The sequence below is a fragment of the Phoxinus phoxinus genome (assembly GCF_949152265.1).
Source record: "Phoxinus phoxinus genome assembly, chromosome: 17".
NCBI classification, from domain to species: domain Eukaryota; kingdom Metazoa; phylum Chordata; class Actinopteri; order Cypriniformes; family Leuciscidae; genus Phoxinus; species Phoxinus phoxinus.
This window is the reverse complement of record NC_136892.1, coordinates 31,309,365-31,332,571: the sequence shown is the minus strand read 5'-3', so window position 1 is coordinate 31,332,571 and position 23,207 is coordinate 31,309,365. Positions and strand designations below refer to the sequence as shown.

General features: G+C 42.1%; 1 protein-coding gene across 4 annotated transcripts in view; it reads left to right on the top strand.

Annotated features, from left to right (window-relative positions):
* The window catches only part of LOC306984758 (uncharacterized protein), a 63,274-nt gene that overhangs the window by 13,851 nt on the left and 26,216 nt on the right, over positions 1-23,207 (top strand). Inside the window, exons 1-2 of one of the 4 annotated variants that reach the window (XM_079586423.1) lie at positions 1,737-1,872; positions 2,989-3,084. The exons of 1 other annotated variant lie outside the window; for it this stretch is intronic. In XM_079586423.1, coding sequence (XP_079442549.1) covers positions 3,027-3,084 — 58 coding nt within the window. In that variant the 5' untranslated portion in view covers positions 1,737-1,872; positions 2,989-3,026. Of the gene's footprint in view, positions 1-1,736; positions 1,873-2,988; positions 3,085-21,235; positions 21,745-22,512; positions 22,612-23,207 lie in introns of those variants that run through there. 2 more of the 4 variants (XM_079586421.1, XM_079586420.1) reach the window with 2 other exon arrangements.

The following is a 23,207-nucleotide window of genomic DNA, read 5'->3' as shown; positions in this document are numbered from 1 at the left end:
AGTGCCTAGCTTGCCTACCCAGACCGCACGTCACTGCATGTTTCGCTGGGTCCCCTCATAGTTGCGTTGGATTTTCTCCTCAGCATAAAGCTTAAGAGGCCCATCCATCACTGTTTTCCATGTTTGTAGAGTTATTTCTGGAGTAAATATATAGGCTATAATCTGTGTGTTCACATCTTTTTTTTTTAAATGGCGGGTGCCAGTGTTGGGGAGTAGTTAACTACAAGTAGCGACGCTACTAACTTAACTACATTTTTCAGTAGCTTGGCAGTAACTCAGTTGCTTTTTAAACAGTGTAGCTTTTCCAGTAGCTAACTACTTTTTGCAGCAAGTAGCGGTGTAGCGCAAGCAAAAGCTACATAGCGTTTTGTCGAGCCTGCGCGAATCAGTGCGATGCCAGGATATTCTTCTTCTTGTTAGATTACAAACTAATTTTTTGCCATTACCGCCACCTGTTGTTTAATCACACATCTTGCGGCTAATGGTTCACTGACGTACAGAAGTGGGTTGACACACCCATATTATCCATGATGGAGCAAGACGTGGCGGCAGATTTGGATGATGGAGAAACAACTAATGTTAATTACCCATGGTACACAGTCTGAGATATTTGAGTGCTGTGTGTAATAAAACAATACTCTTTGAAATCATAATTGTTGCATTGTTTTAAACACTAAATATTTTACTTAAAACATTCCTCAGACACCTATTCAGTTATTTATAATATACGTTGTTCAAAAAAATCAAAAGTAGTTTCAATGTAGCTAGCTACTTTTTGATAGTAACTTGTAGTGTAGCTAACTATACTTTTCCAAAAGGGTAGCTTGACTGTAGTTTAACTAATTTAACTTACGAGTAGCTTGTAGCTTGTCAAACTACAGTTTCAGAGTAGCTTCCCCAACACTGGCGGGTGCTGGTGTTTCACGTGCGTTCGGCCAATCAGCGTATACTAACGTCACGGATAGTTCCTAATATAGTGCTGGTTTAGACCCTATACTGTGATAGAATATTTAAAGTCTGCGTGAACCGGAAGTTGCAACCGACTTTATCTCAGTGTTGTGACGTATTTCCGAGAGAAACGGAATACTAAATGAGTAAAAATAGTGGGCGTGGCTTTTTTCCAACTAGCACCTGATTGGATCTAGAAAAGTAGGTGTTTCATTCAGCCTGTCTACTGTCAGTTGGAGGGGTGCCGTGGTTATCGTGGTTACCGTCAAACCCACGTCATCAGGGAAGGTCCTCCAATGCAGAGGGGAGGGGCATTTTCAGATTTTGATTAAAGATTACGAAGCCAAAAACATTTTTTTTGTGTGGATTGACTTGCATGGATGAATTGTTCACCACAAAACGATCAATTTAGGGAAACAAAGTAAATATGGTCATTTTTGATATCATGTGTAGGCTACTTTAAGGCGTGTATAGATGCACTTCGTTGTGATATTTATTTATGCTGCAGCAGCAACATGATGCGACAGGAATGGATGAATGAAAATATATGAGACTGTCTGTCACGTCGAGGTAATTGGATGTTGTCATCAGAGTCTGCTATAAATGTCCAAAAGGTAAATACAATTGCAAACTCCTTAGCAGATATTTGAAGTTTGAATCTTTATCCCAAATCAAACATATTTGGGGAGATAAATAGTGTTTATATAATCTCAAACAAGATTACAGATTTTATATTGGTTGTCTTCTAATCTATAAAGGTTAAATAGTTTAATATGGGTTCCGCCAGTAGAGGCGCTCGAGCAACCGAAGCAACGACACACACCCGAGTCTAGGAGAAGAAGAGAAGTGAGCGAGGGAACATAAACATGACAAGTGTACAACACAGCCGTTCATCCTGCTCTAAAGCTGCTGTTTTTTTAGACTGTGAGTAAGTTAATTTTATCATTTAATAGGAGAAATCGAAATCTGAACGACTAAACGAGTCTCTTCATTTAGTGAATAACTCCGAAATGAACTGACTGATGTTACGCTCGTGAAACGTAAACTCGTTACTGACTGTTTTTCACATTACAATTTGTGAAGATTATGAGTTGTTTTCATTTTATGTAATAAACAAATGAAACCTGGTAAACCGTTTTTAATGTAGGGGTGGGGATGTGAACTATCGCGGGGCTAACGTTAGTTGTAAAACACATGCTAGCATGACGAAACTTTGTGTATTTACTAGTTGCCATATCAACAATGTATAGAGAAGAAAATGCGCCAAAATGTAAAAATCTTCGTTACAATATCACTGAACATTTATTTAACCATAGCAAAAGTAAACTTCTTCCTAGTTAATTTCATCTCTGTCTTTTGTGTTTATTTAAAATTAGGCAAATCTGAAATTATTTATTATTCTTTATTGCTGATTTTAGCAGAACACTCGCCAGGGTTTAAAGGATTAGTTCACTTTTAAAATGAAAATTCTGTCATCATATACTCACCCTTAAGTTGTTTCAAACCTGTATGCATTTCTTTCCTCTGATGAACACAAAGGAAGATATTTAGAAGAATGTCAGTAACCAGACAGTTTTTGGTTCCCAATGACTGCCATAGTAGGAAAAAAATATACTATGGCAGTCATTGGGAACCAAAAACTGTCTGGTTACTGACATTTTTCTAAATATCTTCCTTTGTGTTCATCAGAGGAAAGAAATGCATACAGGTTTGAAACAACTTAAGGGTAAGTATATGATGACAGATTTTTCATTTTAAAAGTGAACTAATCCTTTAAATCTCAGTTGTGCGTCTGGGAAATGTTATAACACTGCGTTTCATTGTGGCAATATTAGAGCTATGCTATTCTATTCAATATTTTTATGAATTATATTGAGAAACCATGAGGAAAAAAAGGTGAATAAAGAGCCAATGTTTAGAATTTATTCATTATTATTATGTTTTGAATGATACAGACAGCATAGCTGTGTTTTGTAGTGTGTTTGTTGTTTCTAAACTATGAGAGTTTAAAGGCTGGGGAATATTCCCATCTTCCCACAGGAGAAGCAAGCAGGAGGAATTACTCTTTACAATTAAAGATGGAGATTGATGAAGAACCCTGCAGAATAAAAGAAGAAGATACAGAGGAACAAATAGGTTGGTGTTTTCCTTCATTCTCTTTAATGACTGATGAGAAACATTAAGATGAAAACTCCCATATCCTCCTATAACTCAGGCGTAGACTTTATCCTCTGTAGAGGACATTATATTTTAGCGAATTTCTCTGAGATCATTCATGTCACAGTCCTGTAAAGAGCACATTCAGGGCTTTTCAGAGATACCAAATGTTTGAAGGTTTTACCATTACAACTTCAACTCCTTGGTTTTTAAAAATGACTGACAATTACTGAATGATCAAATTGGGTTTGGGTGTCTGGGTTTATTTATATGCGAGTAATTTTCCAATTGTTTGTCATAAATGAACATCTCAATGTTTCCAATCAGAATATGAATTCAGTATATTATGAAACGGGGCACTGATTTCATACATGTCCTCTGTAGAGACACCAGGGGCCCTATCTTGCACCCAGCGCAATTGACTTTGTACACCGACGCATGTATCATTCCTATTTTGCACCCGCGCACAGCGGACTTTTCCCTCCACAGACGCACGTCGGTAAATTAGGGAATGAACTTGCGCTCGCGGGGGCGGTTCAGCGCAAAGAGGAGCGTGTTCCGGCGCAAAACTCCCCTGGTGCTATTTTCCAGTTTTAGAAAGCAATTCCGCCACTGACCAGGAAAAAAACAGTCTAAAGACAGTGGCGCGTTAGTGATATGGTATTTTAAGGGCGCGTGCTTGGCCATAATGCAGCCTAGTGTGTTAACGCGCATCCACTTTGATTCTCTAATATAAACAGACGCAGCAGTTTTCATTTTTGCAAATCATACATTATTACAAGGAAAAATATTAACACACGAGGGAAATCATTGTTGTGTCCGTGAAGATGTGGAAAAAGATCTATCTAGATAAAAAAAAAAAAAAAATCTAGATTAGGCTACACATTTACCCAAATTATACGCCTGTTTAACCGAAGCTAATTTGGGTGGGTTTCTCCCATCATCCCCGATGTCACTTCTCTGTGTTTTACGGTCCTGACGAGAACGTCGGTCTCCTCGGCTGTGAATCGCTCCTGGCGTGCGCTGGCAAACCCGCCGTTATAATAGCGATCCGCCATGGAACAAGCGCGCCGGCTCTTAAAGGGAATGTGAGAGGACGCTCTGATTGGTTTATTTCACGTTACGCCCAAACCACACCTATGAATAATGAAGCTACTTCAGACCAACCCCTTTTAGATCATAAGTCATTTAGTCATTTAGCCCGCCGGGAAAATAGCAACAGCGCCGGGATCCGCCCACAAAGTTACTTGCGCTTTGCGCTTTGACACTTGCGTTTCAGATCGTTAAAATAGGGCCCCAGGACTTACAGCATGTTTATCAGGCATTTTGGGGTGACACAACAAGTGAAAAGGGAAATACATTTTTAATCAGTATTTTTATGAAACTGTTTTCAAGTTATTACTCCCTTTTTTTCATTACATGTTGATACAAGAACTCATTCATATTCAAGTTAAATACCTTGTATATGGTATTTCCTATTTATGGCAATTGTTCTAAAAAGTTAGGTTAAAATGGCCTGAAACATACTCGGTTACCTAATGTAACCTCTGTTCTCTCTAGAAGAGGGAACGAGTACTGCGTAATACTGCGTAAAGTCATCTTTTCTCGAGATATGAAGCCAAAAAATACATAGGTATTACATATGTACGTAAGCACACAGTAGGGGATATATAGAGCGGCACAGCCGGCCTGTACTGGATTTTATCGACCCTTATAGTGCAGCTCAACCAGGAGAGTCGAATCAAGACTTAGACTGAAAGAAGTCTAGCCTGCAAGGCGGGAACTTCCAAGTTATAGAACCTAACAAATGTGGGCCCAGCCTGTCGCTGTACAAATGTCCTGAATAGAAATGAGTCCTGACGCCCAGAGGGCACTGCAAGTCTTTAGACGCATAAGCTGCCTCAATAGCGTCCACTATCCATCTAGACAGACTGTGTTTCGAGGCGGTGAGACCCTTGGTGCGCCAGCCAAACGAAACAAAGAGCTGCTCCGAACGCCTGAAAGCTGATGATGAGCTCGTTCCTTCCTATTGTCTGGCCGAGCGTCGACTCTGCGAACGCTGCAATGGCCGCAACATATACTTTGAGCGTGGAGGGGGACCTTCACATGTCCAGCAGCTCTTGAAGGAAGCAAAGCACCCACGAAACCCCACAAGTTTGTGGGTCTAAACCTTTGTCAGTGCACCATTTAGTAAACACAGACCATTTGGACGCGTAGAGCAGTCTCGTAGAGGGAGCTCTAGACTCGTCCTCGTTCTTCGAATAGAACCTTGGGTAATGAGCGTTGTCTTTTGACGCAAAGAGGTCGACTTTCGCTTTGCCAAAAAGACGCCACGGCGACTGGACTGTCTGCGGGTGTAGGGACCATTCCCCCGGGGGAACCTTGTCCCTGGACAGTTTGTCTGGGCCATCATTCAGGCTGCTCTGAGCGAGCGCAGTGAGTGCCAAGCCCAAACGAGGGAGACACCCCTCGCTGCAGCCTGTAGCACGATGACGTAGTTGGATGGTCCAATACGTAGTGGATGGAGGTGTGTTTTGGTGACGCATGCGCAGTAACGATCTCTGGGTTATAATCGTACTATCTATGGTTATAATTCGCCTGCGCTGGTAAAGGTGACATGTTTGCTCAATATTGTATTGAGATGATGTTCTAATCTAACCTGTGTAGTAGTAGTAGTACAGTTTAATAGTAAGTAATTGTTGATGAATAAGTAATTACATAAATGGGATGCTAAGTTATCCGAGTTTCTCTCTACAAAATAGTTAATTTTACAACATTTCAATCACATGATTTTAAACATACATTTGATAGATTAATAGCATGTTCTCACTGCAAGTATTTTTTTTTTAATGCGTGTATATAGAACATTTTAAAATAAAGCCTTTTTAATTTTCATTATCAACCCATAAACCTGTCATAATTAAATGTTGCGGGGATATTGCGGGGTTGTTATTATTAGCCATTTTATTTTATTCAGGTCATATTTGCTGTTGAGTGGAAGCAAAAATCAGTCAATAATCTAATAGTCTCTGTAATTTTAAAGGTACAATACAATAAGGTCTGTAAACATCTTACAATACCAGTACACATCCAAGGGAAAATGCAAAAATAATAACAGCATCAAGAAAATAAATCTTGTCAGATGTCAAAAAAAAAAGTGCTTAATGATATTTTGCCTGGTAAGAGTTCCTTCTTTAATGGCTATTTGTTTTTCCAGTGATCTGTACATAAGGTTCTTGCTGTTCAGTGTCTGCAAGACATGCGGAAGCTTGTTTTCGCCACGGAGTGAGAAATAAAAAAGGTAATTGCAGAGGTGTCAAGTAACGAAGTACAAATACTTCGTTACATTACTTAAGTAGAAATTTTGGGTATCTATACTTTACTTGAGTAATTATTTTTCAGCCGACTTTTTACTTCTACTCCTTACATTTTCACGCAATTATCTGTACTTTCTACTCCTTACATTTTAAAAATAGCCTCGTTACTCCTATTTCATTTCTGCTTGTTTTCATTCTGGCTTGTCGTCGTTCAAAAAATGGCCAATTATACAATAGATCTGAGTCCCGCCTCCTGAACACACATCGCTAAACTGATTGGCTTTGTGTTTTCTTTCTAACTTGTGAGAGGCTGTCCGCGCGGCGCGCTGTAGTTACATTTGGTTTGTGCGAAGCGGTAAAACTCCTCCGAAGGAAACCTACTGTAGATGCGGTAAGCGAGGGAGAAATCAACAGTTTTGTGCTCAAGAATACGGGGCAAATCGCGTCAAATATTGCTTTGGGGACAGCCGTTTTTACAATATTGCCTACTGTATGACAATCGCGGGATAAGTGGCAAACATAATCGTTATGGTGCGTTCACACCGGACGCGAATAGCGCGTCAGGCGCGAGTGATTCCAATGTTAAGTCAATGCAAAGACGCGTTACGCGCGTAAAACGCGTGTAACGCGTCTTTGCATTGACTTAACATTGAAATCACTCGCGCCTGACGCGCTATTCGCGTCCGGTGTGAACGCACCATTAGTGTGTGTGTGCGTGCGCGCGTGTGTGTGAGAGAGAGGTGAGAGAGAGTGTGTGCGTGTGTGTGAGAGAGCGAGTGTGTGTGAGAGGGAGACTGAGTGTGTGTGTGTGTGTGTGTGTGTGTGTGTGAGAGAGAGAGAGAGAGAGAGAGGGGAGAGAGTGTGTGTGTGAGAGAGAAGAGAGAGAGTGTGTGTGTGTGAGAGAGAGAGGAGAGAGAGTGTGTGTGTGAGAGAGAAGAGAGAGAGTGTGGAGAGAGAGAAGAGAGTGTGTGTGTGTGTGAGAGAGAGAGAGAGAGAGAGAGAGAGTGCGTGCATGTGTGTGTGAGAGAGAGAGAGTGTGTGTGTGGGAGAGAGAGAGTGTGTGTGTGTGTGTGTGTGAGAGAGCGAGTGTGTGTGAGAGGGAGACTGAGTGTGTGTGTGTGTGTGTGTGTGTGTGTGAGAGAGAGAGAGAGAGAGAGAGAGAGGAGAGAGAGTGTGTGTGTGAGAGAGAAGAGAGAGAGTGTGTGTGTGTGAGAGAGAGAGGAGAGAGAGTGTGTGTGTGAGAGAGAAGAGAGAGAGTGTGGAGAGAGAGAAGAGAGAGTGTGTGTCTGTGTGTGTGTGTGTGTGTGAGAGAGAGAGAGAGAGAGAGAGTGCGTGCATGTGTGTGTGAGAGAGAGAGAGTGTGTGTGTGGGAGAGAGAGAGTGTGTGTGTGAGAGAGAAGAGAGAGAGTGTGTGTGTGTGTGTGAGTGAGAGAGAGAGAGAGAGAGTGCGTGCATGTGTGTGTGAGAGAGAGAGAGTGTGTGTGTGGGAGAGAGAGAGTGTGTGTGTGCGCGCAACCATTATAGTGTCAAAATATCCCCACAAAGATGGCAATATCCGAAATCCTTATATGTGGCTGAAACAGATATACCTGTTATACAGCTATAGCCTAGTGCCTCACAAGTTTTTCAACATTTACATTTTAATATATATAACATTATAGTCATTATGGCCTTAGAATTTTTTTTTTTCTTTTTTTTTTGAGGAGATGGGATGCACTATAGGCCCCTTTGGCGCGGTCTAAGCTTTTGTCCTTAATGGCATTTTTTGCCTTGCATTACTTTTACTTTTATACTTTAAGTAGTTTTGAAACCATGTACTTTTACACTTTTACTTGAGTAAAAAGCTTGAGTTGATACTTCAACTTCTACAGAAGTCATTTTAAACCCTAGTATCTGTACTTCTACTTGAGTAATGAATGTGAATACTTTTGACACCTCTGGGTAATTGCGATTTTTATCTCACTATTCTGACTTTTTATCTAAGAATTGCGTGATATAAAGTCGCAATTGCGTGTTATTAAGTCATAATTATGAGATATAAACTCGCAATTGCGAGAAATATAGCTTGAATTTCAGACTTTGTTTATATCTCGCTATTCTGACTTTATAATACGCAATTGGGAGATAGTCAGAATGGCATGATATAAAGTCGCAATTGCGTGTAAGTCAGAATTGTGAGATGTGAGATATTAAACTAGCCTACTGAGGTAAATATAATAATATTTTTGAATAATATTTATTTGACTTTATAACTCGCAATTGCGAGTTTATATACACAATTCTGAGAAAATATGTCAGAATTGGGAGATATAAACTCGCAATTATGTGTTATAAATTCAGAATTGCGAGAAAAAAAGTCAGAATTCTGACTTTATAACACCCAATTCTGACTTTATATCTCGCAATTCTGACTTTATATCTCGCAATTCTGACTTTATAACACGCAATTGAGACTTTATTTCACGCAATTCTGACTTTATATCTCACAATTCTGAGAAATAAAGTCAGTATGCTAAATGTAAACTCGCAATTGTGAGATAAAAAAGTCTCAATTATTTTTTTTAATGTTTTATTATGTGGCGGAAAAGAGCTTGCATACTCAAGTGACCATTTTTATATTAACTTTATTCTTCTTGGAAGATCAAAGCACGTGTGATTGTTTCCGTCACCAAAACACACCACCGTGCATGCGCGTAACAGAGTCCACTACGTATTGGACCATCCAGCTACGTCATCGTGCTACAGGCTGCAGCGAGGACCTCTTGAAACGAGGAGCGCAGAGAGTTCTGGATCTGATACCGCCCTGGCGGTTCACGTAGGACACCACTGACATGTTGTCCGTGCGGACCAGTACGTGGTAGCCCCGCAGGGATGGGAGGAAGTATTTCAATGCATTCTCGACCGCTATCATCTCTAGACAGTTTATGTGAAGGCTTTTCTCCTGGTCTGACCAGAGGCCATAGACCGGTCTGCCCTCGAAAAGAGCACCCCAACCTAGGTTGGAGGCGTCCGTCGAGATCACCTTTCGGTACGAGATGACTCCCATTGTCACTCCCAACTGGTCACTCTGATTCGCGAGCCGCCGGCAGCCCATGCTCGGTGAGGCACTTGAGCATTCAGCCAGCGTTGTAGAGGGCGCATACGCAGTAGACCCAGCTGGAGCACTGCTGCAGCTGAAGCCATATAACCCAACATTCTCTGAAATGTTTTCAGAGGAACAACACTGCCCTTCTGGAAAGACGTGTCCAGATGCCGAACACGGCGCGCACGCTGTGTCGACAAGCGGGCCGTCATAGCCACCGAGTCCAGCTCTATTCCCAGAAAAGAGGTTGACTAACGGGGCAGCAATGAGCTCTTGGTCCAATTGACCGTGAGACCCAGGCTTCCAGATGACTGAGAAGCACTGTTCTGTGAGAGATGAGTTCTATCTCCGACTGTGCCAAAATCAGCCAATCGTCCAAATAGTTCAAGATTCGCATACCATGACTTCTCAGGGGAGCGAGGGCCACGTCCATGCACTTTGTAAACGTACGGGGTGCTGAAGACAGGCCGAACGGCAGGACGGTGTATTGATATACCTGACCGTCGAAGGCCAATCTCAAGAATGGCCTGTGACGGGGTATGATCTGGATCTGAAAGTATGCGTCTTTCAGATCGAGAGAAATAAACCAGTCCCTCGGGAGAATTTGCGTGAGGATTTGTCTGGTTGTGAGCATTTTGAAAGGTCGCCTCATGAGAGCTTTGTTCAAATATCTCAGATCTAAGATAGGTCTGAGAGCTCCGTCCTTCTTGGGCAGAAGGACAGCCGTCCTTCTAATGGCTGTAAAAGCCTGACTCGCTCAGAGAAGGATGTACCGGCTCTATCGCCCCCTTGCACAGCAAGTTTGCTATTTCTGCACAAAGTAGGTGTGCTACTTCTGAATTCACTCTCGTCTCGGTCCGAGCTCGAAAGCGTGGGGGGCGGCGAGCGAACTGTAGTGATTAGCCCTGCTTTACAGTATTCAGCTCCATTCTGACACGCCCGGAATCGCTTCCCATGCTTTTGCGCGCATAGCTAGGGGCAGAATGGCCTCCGGGTTCCGATCGCCACACTTTGTGGGATCGAGAACCTGTAACGGAGGTATCAGCGCGGCGCGTGCGCTCTTGATGTCTGAATAGGGCGGCTGGCTGACAGCGGCGGCCGGTCGCTTTATTCTCAATGACTTGATCGATTTGGACAGAGTACATTCTGTGGCGAGAACAGCAGGGCGCGTGAGCGGCGCCGGGGGTACAGTGTTTATCAGTAAGTGTGAGTGCTCATGAGCGGGCACAGAGCTTACGTTCACACCACGGCCGGTATGCTTTAAAGGTTCTGTCCCCTGGAATAACTGCAACAAATCGCTAAGGGGACTGGCAGAGAGGGATGCTTTGATGGCAGTCCGGCCGCGGCGGGACTCGACCATCTTCTCCTCCGATGGATTGGCTCAGCGGTAGGCTGCTGCAGTTGCCGCACGGCAGCCAATGAGCACGCTAGTCAGCCTGCTCAAGGTCTGCCTGCTGCTGCACTACGTTGACAATAAATACAAAAATTAAGGATATTTTTTTGGCTTCATATCTCGAGAAAAGATGACTTTACCTGTAGCATAATGCTATTACGCAGTACGAGAGAACCTAAATATTTATTAGTAAATATAAAAAATTTAATAAAAACATTGTTTTCGCCTATACATGTCTTATCATGCCATTTTATTTTCTTAATAACGGAGTACTGGTGTCCTCTACAGACAGCATAAAACATGAATACAATAAAGAAATTCTCCAATGATTTTTCATGCCACAAACAATGTAATGACATAAACTAAATTCACAAAGAAATCTCTTATTTATGGTTCTCTGGAGTATATAACAATACATCAAGAACTAGATATTAGTAGACTCGGTAGTTAACTAGATTTGTGCTACATTTAAAAATGACTTTTTGATTTCTTCGTTTCTCTTTTTCCTTTGATGGAATTTAAGGAATTTATTATTTAATATGTTGATTTTAGACCCGATGGAAGTGAATAAAGACAAATGGCATCATTTCACAAATGAAGATGGAGAATTGACGTGTAAAAATGAAGACAAACAACATCTGTTTCCTCATTTAAAAAATGAAGATGGAAATGCAGTCGTTTCACAGACTGAAGATAATATCACAGAAAAACAAGCTGGAAAATGTGGAGACAAAGAATTTTTCACCTGTTCTGAGTGTGGACTGTTTTACGTGCACAAATCAGACCTTAAAAAACACATGAAATCTCACACCGGAGAAAATCTGTTTACCTGCTCTCAGTGTGGAAAGAGTTTCAGTCGCAAAGGGGACGTAAATATGCACATGAGAACTCACACCGGAGAAAAACTGTTCAAATGCACTCAGTGTGGAAAGAGTTTCACACGTAAATCAACCCTTAACAGACACACGAAAGAACACACTGGAGAAAAACTGTTCAAATGCTCTCTGTGGAAAGAGTTTCAGTCGCAAAGGGGGAGTAAATATGCACATGAGGATTCACACCGGAGAAAAACTGTTCAAATGCACTCATTGTGGAAAGAGTTACACACGAAAATCAACCCTTAACAGACACACGAGAGAGAACACTGGAGAAAAACTGTTCAAATGCACTCAGTGTGGAAAGAGTTTCACTCATAAAGCAAACCTTAATGTGCACATGAGAATTCACACTGGAGAAAGGCCTTATACATGCTCTCAGTGTGGAAATAGTTTCAGATCCCAAAGCGTTCTCACAATTCATCTGCTCCATCACTCTGGAGTGAAGCCATTCAGCTGTGATCAGTGTGAGAAAACATATGTTTTGGCATCAAGCTTAAAAACGCACCTTAAAATTCATGCTGGTGTGAAGCCTCACTTTTGTTCTTTTTGTGGAAAGAGTTTTTCACGACTGCAGAATTTAAAAAAGCATGAGAGTGTTCATACTGGTGTGAGACCTCATTGTTGCTCAGACTGTGGGAAGACCTTCACTACATCCAACTATTTAAAAACACACCAGAGAATTCATACTGGAGAGAAGCCGCACCAGTGCTCTTCATGTGGAAAGAGTTTCACCCAATTGTCTACTCTACAGAAACATGAGAAAAACCGTTGCCCGATATTTTCTAATTAGCAAATGTTCATGTAAATAATTTGACATTCAGATTAATCAACAGATGGATAATTTGCTAAAATTAGTAGTGAGGTTTGATTGTTTGACAAGGGGAACCTTTGGGGAAGGTCAAAATAATAGTTAGAATATATGAGGGATTTGGGTAAAAGTGGCAACAATAGTCTAATAAATCAATCTATATTTATAACTTGTTTTAGACATGATGCTTTATAATATTAAAGACTTTTTTTGCATTGAAAAAGATTATAATAAAATTGCAGACAAACAGCAAATGCTTAACAGCTTTAAGAGCTTAGCAGCTCTTTTGCCACTTAGTCCAGTGCATACCCTCTATATAAGCCCTGTGTTTTCACTCACTGTTTGCAAAGTCTTTTTAGTGTCACACTGCAATTCTGAGAGCGCTCCCTCTGGTTATCCGTGTTTTGGTTTTAATTTTTTGCCTGGTTTCTCGGATTTCCTTGTTTGACTGTTTTTCTGCTGTGTTGTCTCCTTGTATTATCTGTCCTGTGTTTTGACCAGTTTTATGGATTCTGATTCTGAATTTCTGTAATAAACGACTGCAGTTGGATCCTCAACCAGTTTCAGAGTTTTTTTTGTCAAAAAGATCTAGATGAGAAGAATACATCGCTGGGTCCTGACCATATTGCTTCTCTGCAGCTGATTTTATTTCACCTCCGTTGACAAGTTTAATCTCTCCTTCAACCCAAAAATGAAAATTCTGTCATCATTTACAGCCTTTCTTTGTTCTGTTGAACAGAAAAGAAGATATTTTGAAAAATGTTAATAACCAAACTGTTGATGGGCATTGGCTTCCATAGTATAGTATTTTTTTCCCATACATGGAAGTCAATGGGGTCCATCAACCGTTTGGTTACCCACATTCTTCAAAATATCTTCTTTTGTGTTTAGCAGAAGAAAGGAATTCATACAGGCTTGAAGCAACTTGAGGGTGAGTACATGATGTCAGAATTTTCATTTTTGTGAAAATCACTTTAATCACTTTAATGACACACACGGAAGCAGGAATATTAGGCTGATGTCACTTTAAGACCGAAAGGATGGATTCAATATACTGTTACACATGTTAATTATTTCCCAATTGTTTATGGTCACTTAAGACATAACCAACAGTGTTTAAGTGAATACTCACCAAGCTAGGCATTTAATAAAGTGTTCTCAATGTGGCTCTATGAGTAAATTGGTAGGCCTACACATTTTCAATAATGATTGGCTACAATGATCAACGCTTCAAAAGCATGTTTTCTGCACCGGGAGCTTTACACAGATACACATGGGAGCGTTTGAAAGCAGGCATCTATCAGTGGATCCCTAATAAGATATGCTAATAGACGTAATATATCCACTGATAGAGACGGATCTGCTGATAGATTCCTGCTTTCAATCGCTCCCATGTGTATCTGTGTAAAGCGACCGGTGATGAAAACATGTTTTTTATAGGGATGGCATATCGATATGAAGTATCGAATACCGAAAGTATCGATAGTCAATAATAAGATTGTTACATACACCTTGTAATGCACTCTTGGACACATCATCAGTGATAGTACCTGGGGTCATAGGGGGTTTTGGGTCTTTCAACTTCAGACCCCCTCACCCAGGCGACCCGACCGGGAGTGATCAGTTTCCAGCCTTTGTCCAAGAAGCATTCGCCCTTTGTTTGTCCCTCCTGATCCACAACCATTGTGAAGCTTTTTCCGCAGCCTCTGAAGCTGCAGTGATGGCTCTTCTCTTGCATGCTCCTGTGATTCCCAGGAGGCTGTAGGCCCCACAGAGTGACTTTCCTGCAAAGCCCCTCTCCCCCAACCTCGATGGGCAAACACGCCTCCCCGACACTCCTCCACCAGATCGGCATATTTCTCCCTTTTCCTTTCCCTCGCTTCCATCTTTTCCTCCCAGGGCACTGTTAGCTCAAACACGATAACCTGCCTCGATGTTACTGAGAACAGAACCATGTCGGGTCTAAGGCTGGTCTCCACAATGTCTCGGTTGTTTGTTGCTTTCCCAGGTCCACCCTTAGCTGCCAGTCATTTGCTGTTTCCAGCAGGCCTGTCTGAACTGTTGGTCGGGAAGGCGGGGGTTCTCCTGCTCTTAAGAATGAAATTTTGCGTTTTAGTGGTTGTAAACGCTTGCTCTGATTGATGGCAGTACTGATGGACTCAGCAACCACTCAGCATGGCGCCAGCGGTAGTGGCCTTCCCCATGTGCTTTAGGACAGCTGCTGAGGATGTGTTCCAGCGATCCTCTTTCCTGGCACAAGGTACATGCCGGAGTCTCAACCTTGCCCCAACAAAAGAGATTGGATGGACTGGGCAGGGTGTCATAGACAGACTGAATGAGAAATTTGATGCGATAGGGCTCAGCCCACCACAGCTCTGCCCGTGAAATCTTTCTCTCCATGGCATCTTCCCATCTGGTCCATGCGCCCTGTTGCCTCAATCCTACCATCTGGCTTGCACGCTGCTCGATCCCAGCCCTCACTTATTTTTGGACCAGGTCCTGCCTTTCTTTATCCTTCAGTTTGTTGTAATGGGTTGTTGGAGTACTTCCCAGTCCTGCATGGCCAATCGCCATGAGACCCACCAGTTCCTTATGACGCAGCCGAGATTTTGCCTGGTCCACCGCCTCATGTGCCCTCCTCTTTCTGCCAGTCCTGACCTCAATGCCAGCTTGAGATACTCTTGGGTTCTAGGAATCCCTGTACTGAAGCACCTCCCTGGCTCTGGTAACCATGAACTCCTCGCTAAGGCTGTTGATCGGTAACATTAGCTTGTTCATTTTGCTGTAGTGGACAATGCTGCTCAGACAACTTGGCAAGCCCAACCACTGTCGAAGGTAATTGCTCACCCTCCTCTCAAATCCTTCCACGGTAGACATTGGAAATTCGTACACCAACAATGGCCACAATATCCTAGGTAGGATTCCATGTTGGCATAACCAAGCTTTGAATTTCCCCGGTAGGCCTGACTAGTCAACTGAAGTCACCCAGCTCTCCAGTTGTTCATTTGTTGCCCTGATGGAAGCGGCATTTTTTAGAGGGCAGTCAAAGGTTTCCCCAAGGCTCTTCACAGGCTTCTCTGTGACTGATGGGGTTTGGGTACTTCCTAGGGAGAAGTAGAATTGGTCTGTTACCTTTTCTCTCTTCAGTACCATGGATCTGGATTTTTCCGGCTTTAAACGCATCCTCGCCCAGGTAGTTAACCTCTCTAAGCTCTGAAGAATCCATCTGTATCCTGGGACTGTTACAGTTGTTACGGTAAGATCATCCATGAATGCCCTAATGGGGGGCTGACAGAACAGTGCATCCAGTGATAATCCCCTTTTCCAGACGATGCCGCTCAGATGTAACTTTGCCGGAAGTGAACCTCAGTTTAAAGTTGTTATAATAACCCATTATGAGGATCTTGATGCTGCTTAGAACATGATGTCTCCCCAATGCCACCTCCACTAGCTTGTGGGGTATGGAGCCATACGCATTGGCTAAGTCCAGGTTTATTTTCCCTTCACGAGCCATCAGTTGTGTCACTACTCCACTGTGTTCTAGGCACCCGGGAACCCCTGGGATCCCTTCCTTTTGCACAAAGGGGTCGATGTACTGGTTCTTTAGGAGGTAGTCTGACAGCCGTTGGGAAAGGATACTGAAGAATATCTTCCCCTCAACGTTTAGCAGCGATATGGTCCTAAACTGCTCTATGGTGGTTGACTTTTCATCCTTCAGAACCCACACCCCTTCTGCAGATCTCCATTGTTGGGCAACTTTACCCCTCCTCCAGATGACCCTCAGGATCTTCCACAGACGATGCAGGAGCTTGGGGCACCTCTTATACACCAGATATGGCACACCATTCGATCCTGGTGCTGAGCTGGTTCTGGCAGCCTTAATAACAGCTTGAACTTCTTTCCAATTGGGTACTTTGATGTTGAAGTCAATGGTTGGTATAGGTCGATTAATGAGGTGTCTGCATTCGCCAAGGTCCTCTTCCCAGGCTGTATCGCTATAGGTGTCATGCAAATAGGCATCTATCTCATCTCTTGAGCAAGTAAGTTGGCCACTGCGCTACTGGCCTAGTAGCTGTTTAGTAAACCCAAAAGGGTTTACAAGGAAGGCAGCTCGTCTTTTGGCTCTCTCTTTAGCCCGCCTCTTATGCCACTCTGCTCGGCGGAGGGTCAGCAGCTTCTTTCTAAGGGTGCCCTGTAGTTCTGCCAGCCCTGGCTTCATATCCTTGGTTGCCCCCTTGAGCTGCCTCTTCAGGAGTCAGAGTTACTGTCTCAGCTGTGCAATCTTCTCTGCCCTGCGTTTCTTTGAGTACTGGTTTGTAGCAGCGTGTTTCTCCGCCAAAGCCAAACCTTTCGGGTGGCTATGCTGGTTATCATAGTTGTCATTGTTTGGAGTTTCCTGTCTGCCATTCACCTCCTTCCTCATAGCTTCCAGGATACCATCCACATCTTTGTCAAGTTGCTGCCTGTCACTCCCTTTGCTGGCTGGAGGGCCACTTAACCTGCCGTTGGTGTTGTGAGATGCCTGGTGCTCAGGCTTCCGGAACATGGAGGTTCTGAGCGCTGTGGGGTGACTCCGGGCTCGGCTCCTCCTGTGTCTCACCAAGCTCCTCTGGAGTGTGGAGGTTCTGGGCACAAATATTTGTCATATTTTAAGTTTAAATATAGTCATAACCAAAAATTATCTTATGGTAAATCAACTATCAATAAATGTCATTTTAAAAATAATATTTTAGTGTGTTATTATTATATATATATATGTATATATATATCATCCCAAATCAAACACATGTGGCAAGATAAATAGTGTTTGTTCCCTTTCGAGAGGTCTCTCGTATTGCCGTAAGTAGCTTACTCTATGGGAAAACTTGTTTTCTCGAGAATATTGAAGCCAAATTTTTAAAACGCAGTGGAGCTGCACAGCAGACATATAGCAGAGCGTCTAGCACGGTCGTTGGCTGTGCTGCAGCAACTGCACTAACCAATGGCGAGGTGACTCAGGTGCGCGAACAAATCAGGCCGCTTCGTGCCCAGGTGCATAAGAGCCTGCCAGAATGGGCATGGCTTATAGCTATATAAGCCCCCATTTCTGCTATAGAATCAGATTTAAGGTGTGTTCGACATCGGTTGCGGCTAAATGAAACTGATCGGCGAGAGTTGCCGTGTGCAGGCGAGGAGGAAATGCAAACGGAGCTTTCTGGTTCCCGTAGTGACCGCTCACGTGGTGTTTGCATACTTTACCACAGCTGTAGTGAAATAAATGCAATATTTGTCAAATACACACGTTTCAAATACGTTTCCATTTTAAACTTTATGTCTGCAACAGCGTCTGTTTGTACAAGAATGGGTAAAGTTCAACATAAGCCTATACAATTTAAATACCAACGTAGTGGGGTCTATGTTTTTTTAATCAGTTTTATTTTCATAAACATGAAACATGGCGACTACATAAAAGAGATTTTACTGTTATAAAAAAAAGATTTGTGAGAATTAATGGAACTGAAGGTTTTTCTAATAAACACAAAACGCATGTGAAACCTATGAGGTGGATTCGGCCAATCGTGGAACAGTTGTGTCGTCATCAGAGCTCGTGCAGCTTCTCTGGAGAAGCTGCACAGAATTAATCAGCCGGCTGCTCTCGAATCGCTTTTTATGGCATACATCACAGTCACGTGGCGGCGGCGCTGTATCAAGTTGGACAACATTTTTAACCGGCATGCACTGCTTCAAGTCAGCCACCGATCGGTCTGCGCAGAGCTGCATGAAGTCGAACACGTCTGTAATCTTTCAGTGAACTCTCAACTTCGCTGACCTCTGGATTGAGAAGCCTTTGCCGCCATCGAAAAGCCTTCAGCGGTTCTGCTAAGCAGTTCTGAGTACGCCGGCTTCCTGGTTTCAACTCGACGCCGCCTTCGGCCCGCTGTTCTGCTGTGCCGTCCGGCGTGCTATATCCTTTTAAACGAGTAGTCTTCGCTCGAGGAGCCCATGCGCAGCAGGCTAGCTGAATGGTTCCTGCAGGGGCACCAGCAGGCCCCTCAGCAGAGACCTGCTCCCTTCCATCTTCCAAGCCTTCCATCTGCTTTGGGCCGCCACAGGAAGGAGGTAAAGTCAGCGCTGCCGGTCTCCCAGAGCCACTCAGCGGCTGAGGTCTGCCACCGCTCTCGCTCAACGAAGTGACAACAGTTCCCAGACACCGACCCAAGATTGAGTTGGACCCCGCACCTCGGAAGCCTTCCTAGCCACGACGACAGGAAGAAAAAGATAGCGTTTAAGTCCCGCCGAGGCCGGACCAACCTCCAAAAAGCATTTTACACATTTTCCAGTCCCCTCTTTGGTTCAAGCGGCTGGAAATGTCAATATCACAGTAAATGAGTCTGTTCTGAAACATTCACACCTGCAAACAAACACCTTTTTTACAGTGACTCAAATAAAGCACGAAAAGAGCACTTTTCTGTCTGTTCCCCTCTGGCTCGCGCTAGACGTGTATTAAATGTAGGTTGTGTGCCCACTATTAAGTACGCACCCCTGCACATGAGCACTATTCCCACAGTATCAGTTTTACCTCCGGCTCGAGCTGGAGGTGTAATAAATGGAGGTTGTGTGCCCATTATAAAATACACCCCCCTGCACATAAGCACTATTCCCACAGTATCACAAGCACAAAGCAGCTGGGCGGCCGGGTCCCTATCGCAAAGCGGCCCGTCCCCAGACTTCATTCAACCCCTAGCCATGTGGGCCAAGGCCTGGGAGGCCATCCCCGGGATATCAGAATGGGTGTTGAACATAATAAAACGAGGCTACTCGCTACAGTTTGTAGAAGATACATTTCTTCTTCACTTGTGAGCAACTCCGATCATCACTCTTCACACACACGACGCTCCACCTGCACACTGCTATCTACCTTTTTCCGGCTACAACCGAGTTCCCACGGGGCTTCAGCGCGAGACTACAGCTAGCCGTCTAAAACACTATTTAGGTAAATTTAATCAATGGCTAAGTTGCTAAACACATCTTGTTTTCATGTACGTGCCCTGTTCATGTTGGACAGACATTTTAATTGCATTTTGTGTCTGTTAAGAGGCACAAAGACACTCTTTATGTATATGCCCCATAACTGCCGTTTTAGCTGAGTGGGAGCTCTGGGCATTAGCGGTAGCAGCTCCGTGTTGCAAGCATAAATCCAGTTCGGGGTTTTTTTCTATAGACAGTACTCACAAAGGTATAATGATCAAGATAACCTTAAAAATTGCCACGGAGTTCTCCTTCAACAGATGGGGGATGAAGATTGGAGTTTATGGAGACTAAACATGCCACGCATATGATTTTGGTTAACCATATAGTATGCAAGTCTGAAATATTAATCCAAAAGAGTTTAGAAGAGAAAATGAAGACATAGGTCAAACCACATAAAAGGAAAATCGTGAGATGGGAAAATTAAATATGTTAATACATTTATCATGTGGATATAGAATATATAGGGTTAAAAGGGTTTATTTCTCCTTCTCAGCCAGAATTAAATTAGTCACAATTCCCTGCAAATTCCTTTTGGGGTCGTACATTTCTTATCAGTTATTATAGTTCCGGTGTCATGTAATAGGACACCGGGTTCTGCCAGTGCGTTAGCTTTATTTGGGATGTTAGTTTTGGCGGGAAGTTTCATAGACATTTGTTGGGAGAGTGAGTTTTCTGGATTATTCATTACATATAATTAATAATTTGTGTGTGTCTGATTGGTCCAGATGCTACATTAGTTCACAGTGCATTAACTAATGTTAGCAAATACAAATTTTGATTTTAATAATCTTGCCTATTAGTAAATGTTTAAATTAAAATTAACAGAGATTTATGAATGCTGTACAGTTATTAGCGTTTGCCATGTGGTTGATGTTCAGTGTTGCTGAGCAGAAATACATAATCATGTTTTGCTGGGTCCCCTCATAGTTGCGTTGGATTTTCTCCTCAGCATAAAGCTTAAGAGGCCCATCCATCACTGTTTTCCATAGAGTTATTTCTGGAGTAAATATATAGGCTATAATCTGTGTTTACACATCTTTTTTTTAACCCATTTGTGCCGGATGCTGCACGCCGAAACATTATATCTAGCGCCGGTTACTGCGTTGCGCAACTCTGAACTTCCTGCCGGCTGCTGCGTAGCGCAGCATTTTGTATTCGTCATACTTTTAATGACACGTGCAGCATGTAACGCACTGTCATAGGTTCAAATACACACGAGGTGGGTCTTGTTGAGTTTTTAAAGACCACGTGACCACCCAAATGTACTGTGGTTCGCTGAAAATCACGTCAATCAATCAGACATACACGTGCATTTGTTTTGGATTTTTTTCTTCCCCATATGATTTTGAGAATTTTTTGAGTTATGTTAGTGCTAAGGGAGCATATTTTAATCAAACCTGTGATTATTACCTTCAAAATGTATTTTATTTCATGTTTCTAAGTGCTACAGAGGCTTAGATATTTATGTTTTGGTAGACGTTGACAATTTTTAGTATTTTTTCAGAAAACCCTCAGGAGATAAGGACATTTATCCAAGAATAACATAGGTTTTTATAGGCGTTTTTAGCAGGCGTTTTAGGAGTAAATGGGTTAAATGGCTGGTGTTTCACGTGCGTTCGGCCAATCAGCGTATACTAACGTCACGGATAGTTCCTAATATAGTGCTGGTTTAGACCCTATACTGTGATAGAATATTTAAGGCGTGTATAGATGCACTTCGTTGTGATATTTATTTATGCTGCAGCAGCAACATGATGCGTCAGGAATGGATGAATGAAAATATATGAGACTGTCTGTCACGTCGAGGTAATTGGATGTCATCATCAGAGTCTGCCATAAATGTCCAAAAGGTAAATACAATTGCAAACTCCTTAGCAGATATTTTAGTTTGAATCTTTATCCCAAATCAAACATAGGCCTATTTGGGGAGATAAATAGTGTTTATATAATCTCAAACAAGATAACATATCTTATATTGGTTGTCCTCTAGAGTCCAGTTAGATAGTTTAATATGGGTTCCGCCAGTAGAGGCGCTCGAGCAACCGAAGCAACGACACACATCCGAGTCCAGGAGAAGAAGAAAAGTGAGCGAGGGAAGGGAACATAAACAACATCATCCTGCTCTAAATCTGCTGGTTTTCAGACTCTGAGTAAGTTAATTTTATCATTTAATAGGATAAATCGAAATCTGAACGACTAAACGAGTCTCTTCATGTAGTGAATAACTGAAGCCAACAATAACCGATTGATGTTGTTACGCTCGTGAAACGTAAACTCGTTACAGACTGTTTTTCACATTACAATTTGTGAAGATTATGAGTTGTTTTCATTTTATGTAATGAACAAATGAAACCTGGTAAACAGTTTTTAATGTAGGGGTGGGGATGTGAACTATCGCGGGGCTAACGTTAGTTGTAAAACACATGCTAGCATGACGCAACTTTGTGTATTTACTAGTTGCCATATCAACAATGTACGTTATAGAGAAGAAAATGCGCCAAATGTAAAAATCACTGAACATTTATTTAACCATAGCAAAAGTAAAATTCTTCCTAGTTAATTTTTCATCTCTGTCTTTTGTGTTTATTTAAAATTAGGCAAATCTGAAATTCATTATTATTCTTTATTGCTGATTTTAGCAGAACACTCGACAGGGTTTAAATCTCAGTTGTGCGTCTGGGAAATGTTATAACACTGCGTTTCATTGTGGCAATATTAGAGCTATGCTATTCTATTCAATATTTTTATGAATTATATTGAGAAACCATGAGGAAAAAGGTGAATAAAGAGCCAATGTTCAGAATTTATTAATTATTATTATGTTTTGAATTATGCTGCATAGCTGTGTTTTGTAGTGTGTTTGTTGTTTCTAAACGATGAGAGTTTACAGGCTGGGGAATATTCCCATCTTCCCACAGGAGAAGCAGCAAGCTGGAGGAATTACTCTTTACAATTAAAGATGGAGATTGATGAAGAACCCTGCAGAATAAAAGATGAAGATACAGAGGAACAAATAGGTTGGTGTTTTCCTTCATTCTCTTTAATGACCGATGAGAAACATTAAGATGAAAACTCAAATATCCTCCTATAACTCAGGATAAACTTTATCCTCTGTAGAGGACATTTTATTTTAGCGAATTTCTCTGAGATCATTCATGTCACAGTCCTGTAAAGAGCACATTCAGGGCTTTTTAGAGATACCAAATGTTTTACCATTACAACTTCAACTCCTTGGTTTTTAAAAAAGACTGACAATTACTGAATGATCAAATTTACCACTCTTATGGAAGTATGATAATTTTTGTGTGTCTGAGTTTATTTATATCTGAGTAATTTTCCAATTGTTTGTCATAAATAAACATCTGAATGTTTCCAATCAGAATATGAACTAAATATTCTGAATATATTCAGTATATTATGAAACGGGGCACTGATTTCATACCTGTCCTCTGTAGAGGCACCAATACTTACAGCATGTTTATCAGGCATTTTTGGGAGACACAACAAGTGAAAAGGGAAATACATTTTTAATCAGTATTCCTATGAAATATGAGATATTCCTATGAAACGGTTTTCAAGTTATTACTCCCTTTTTTTCCCATTACATGTTCCT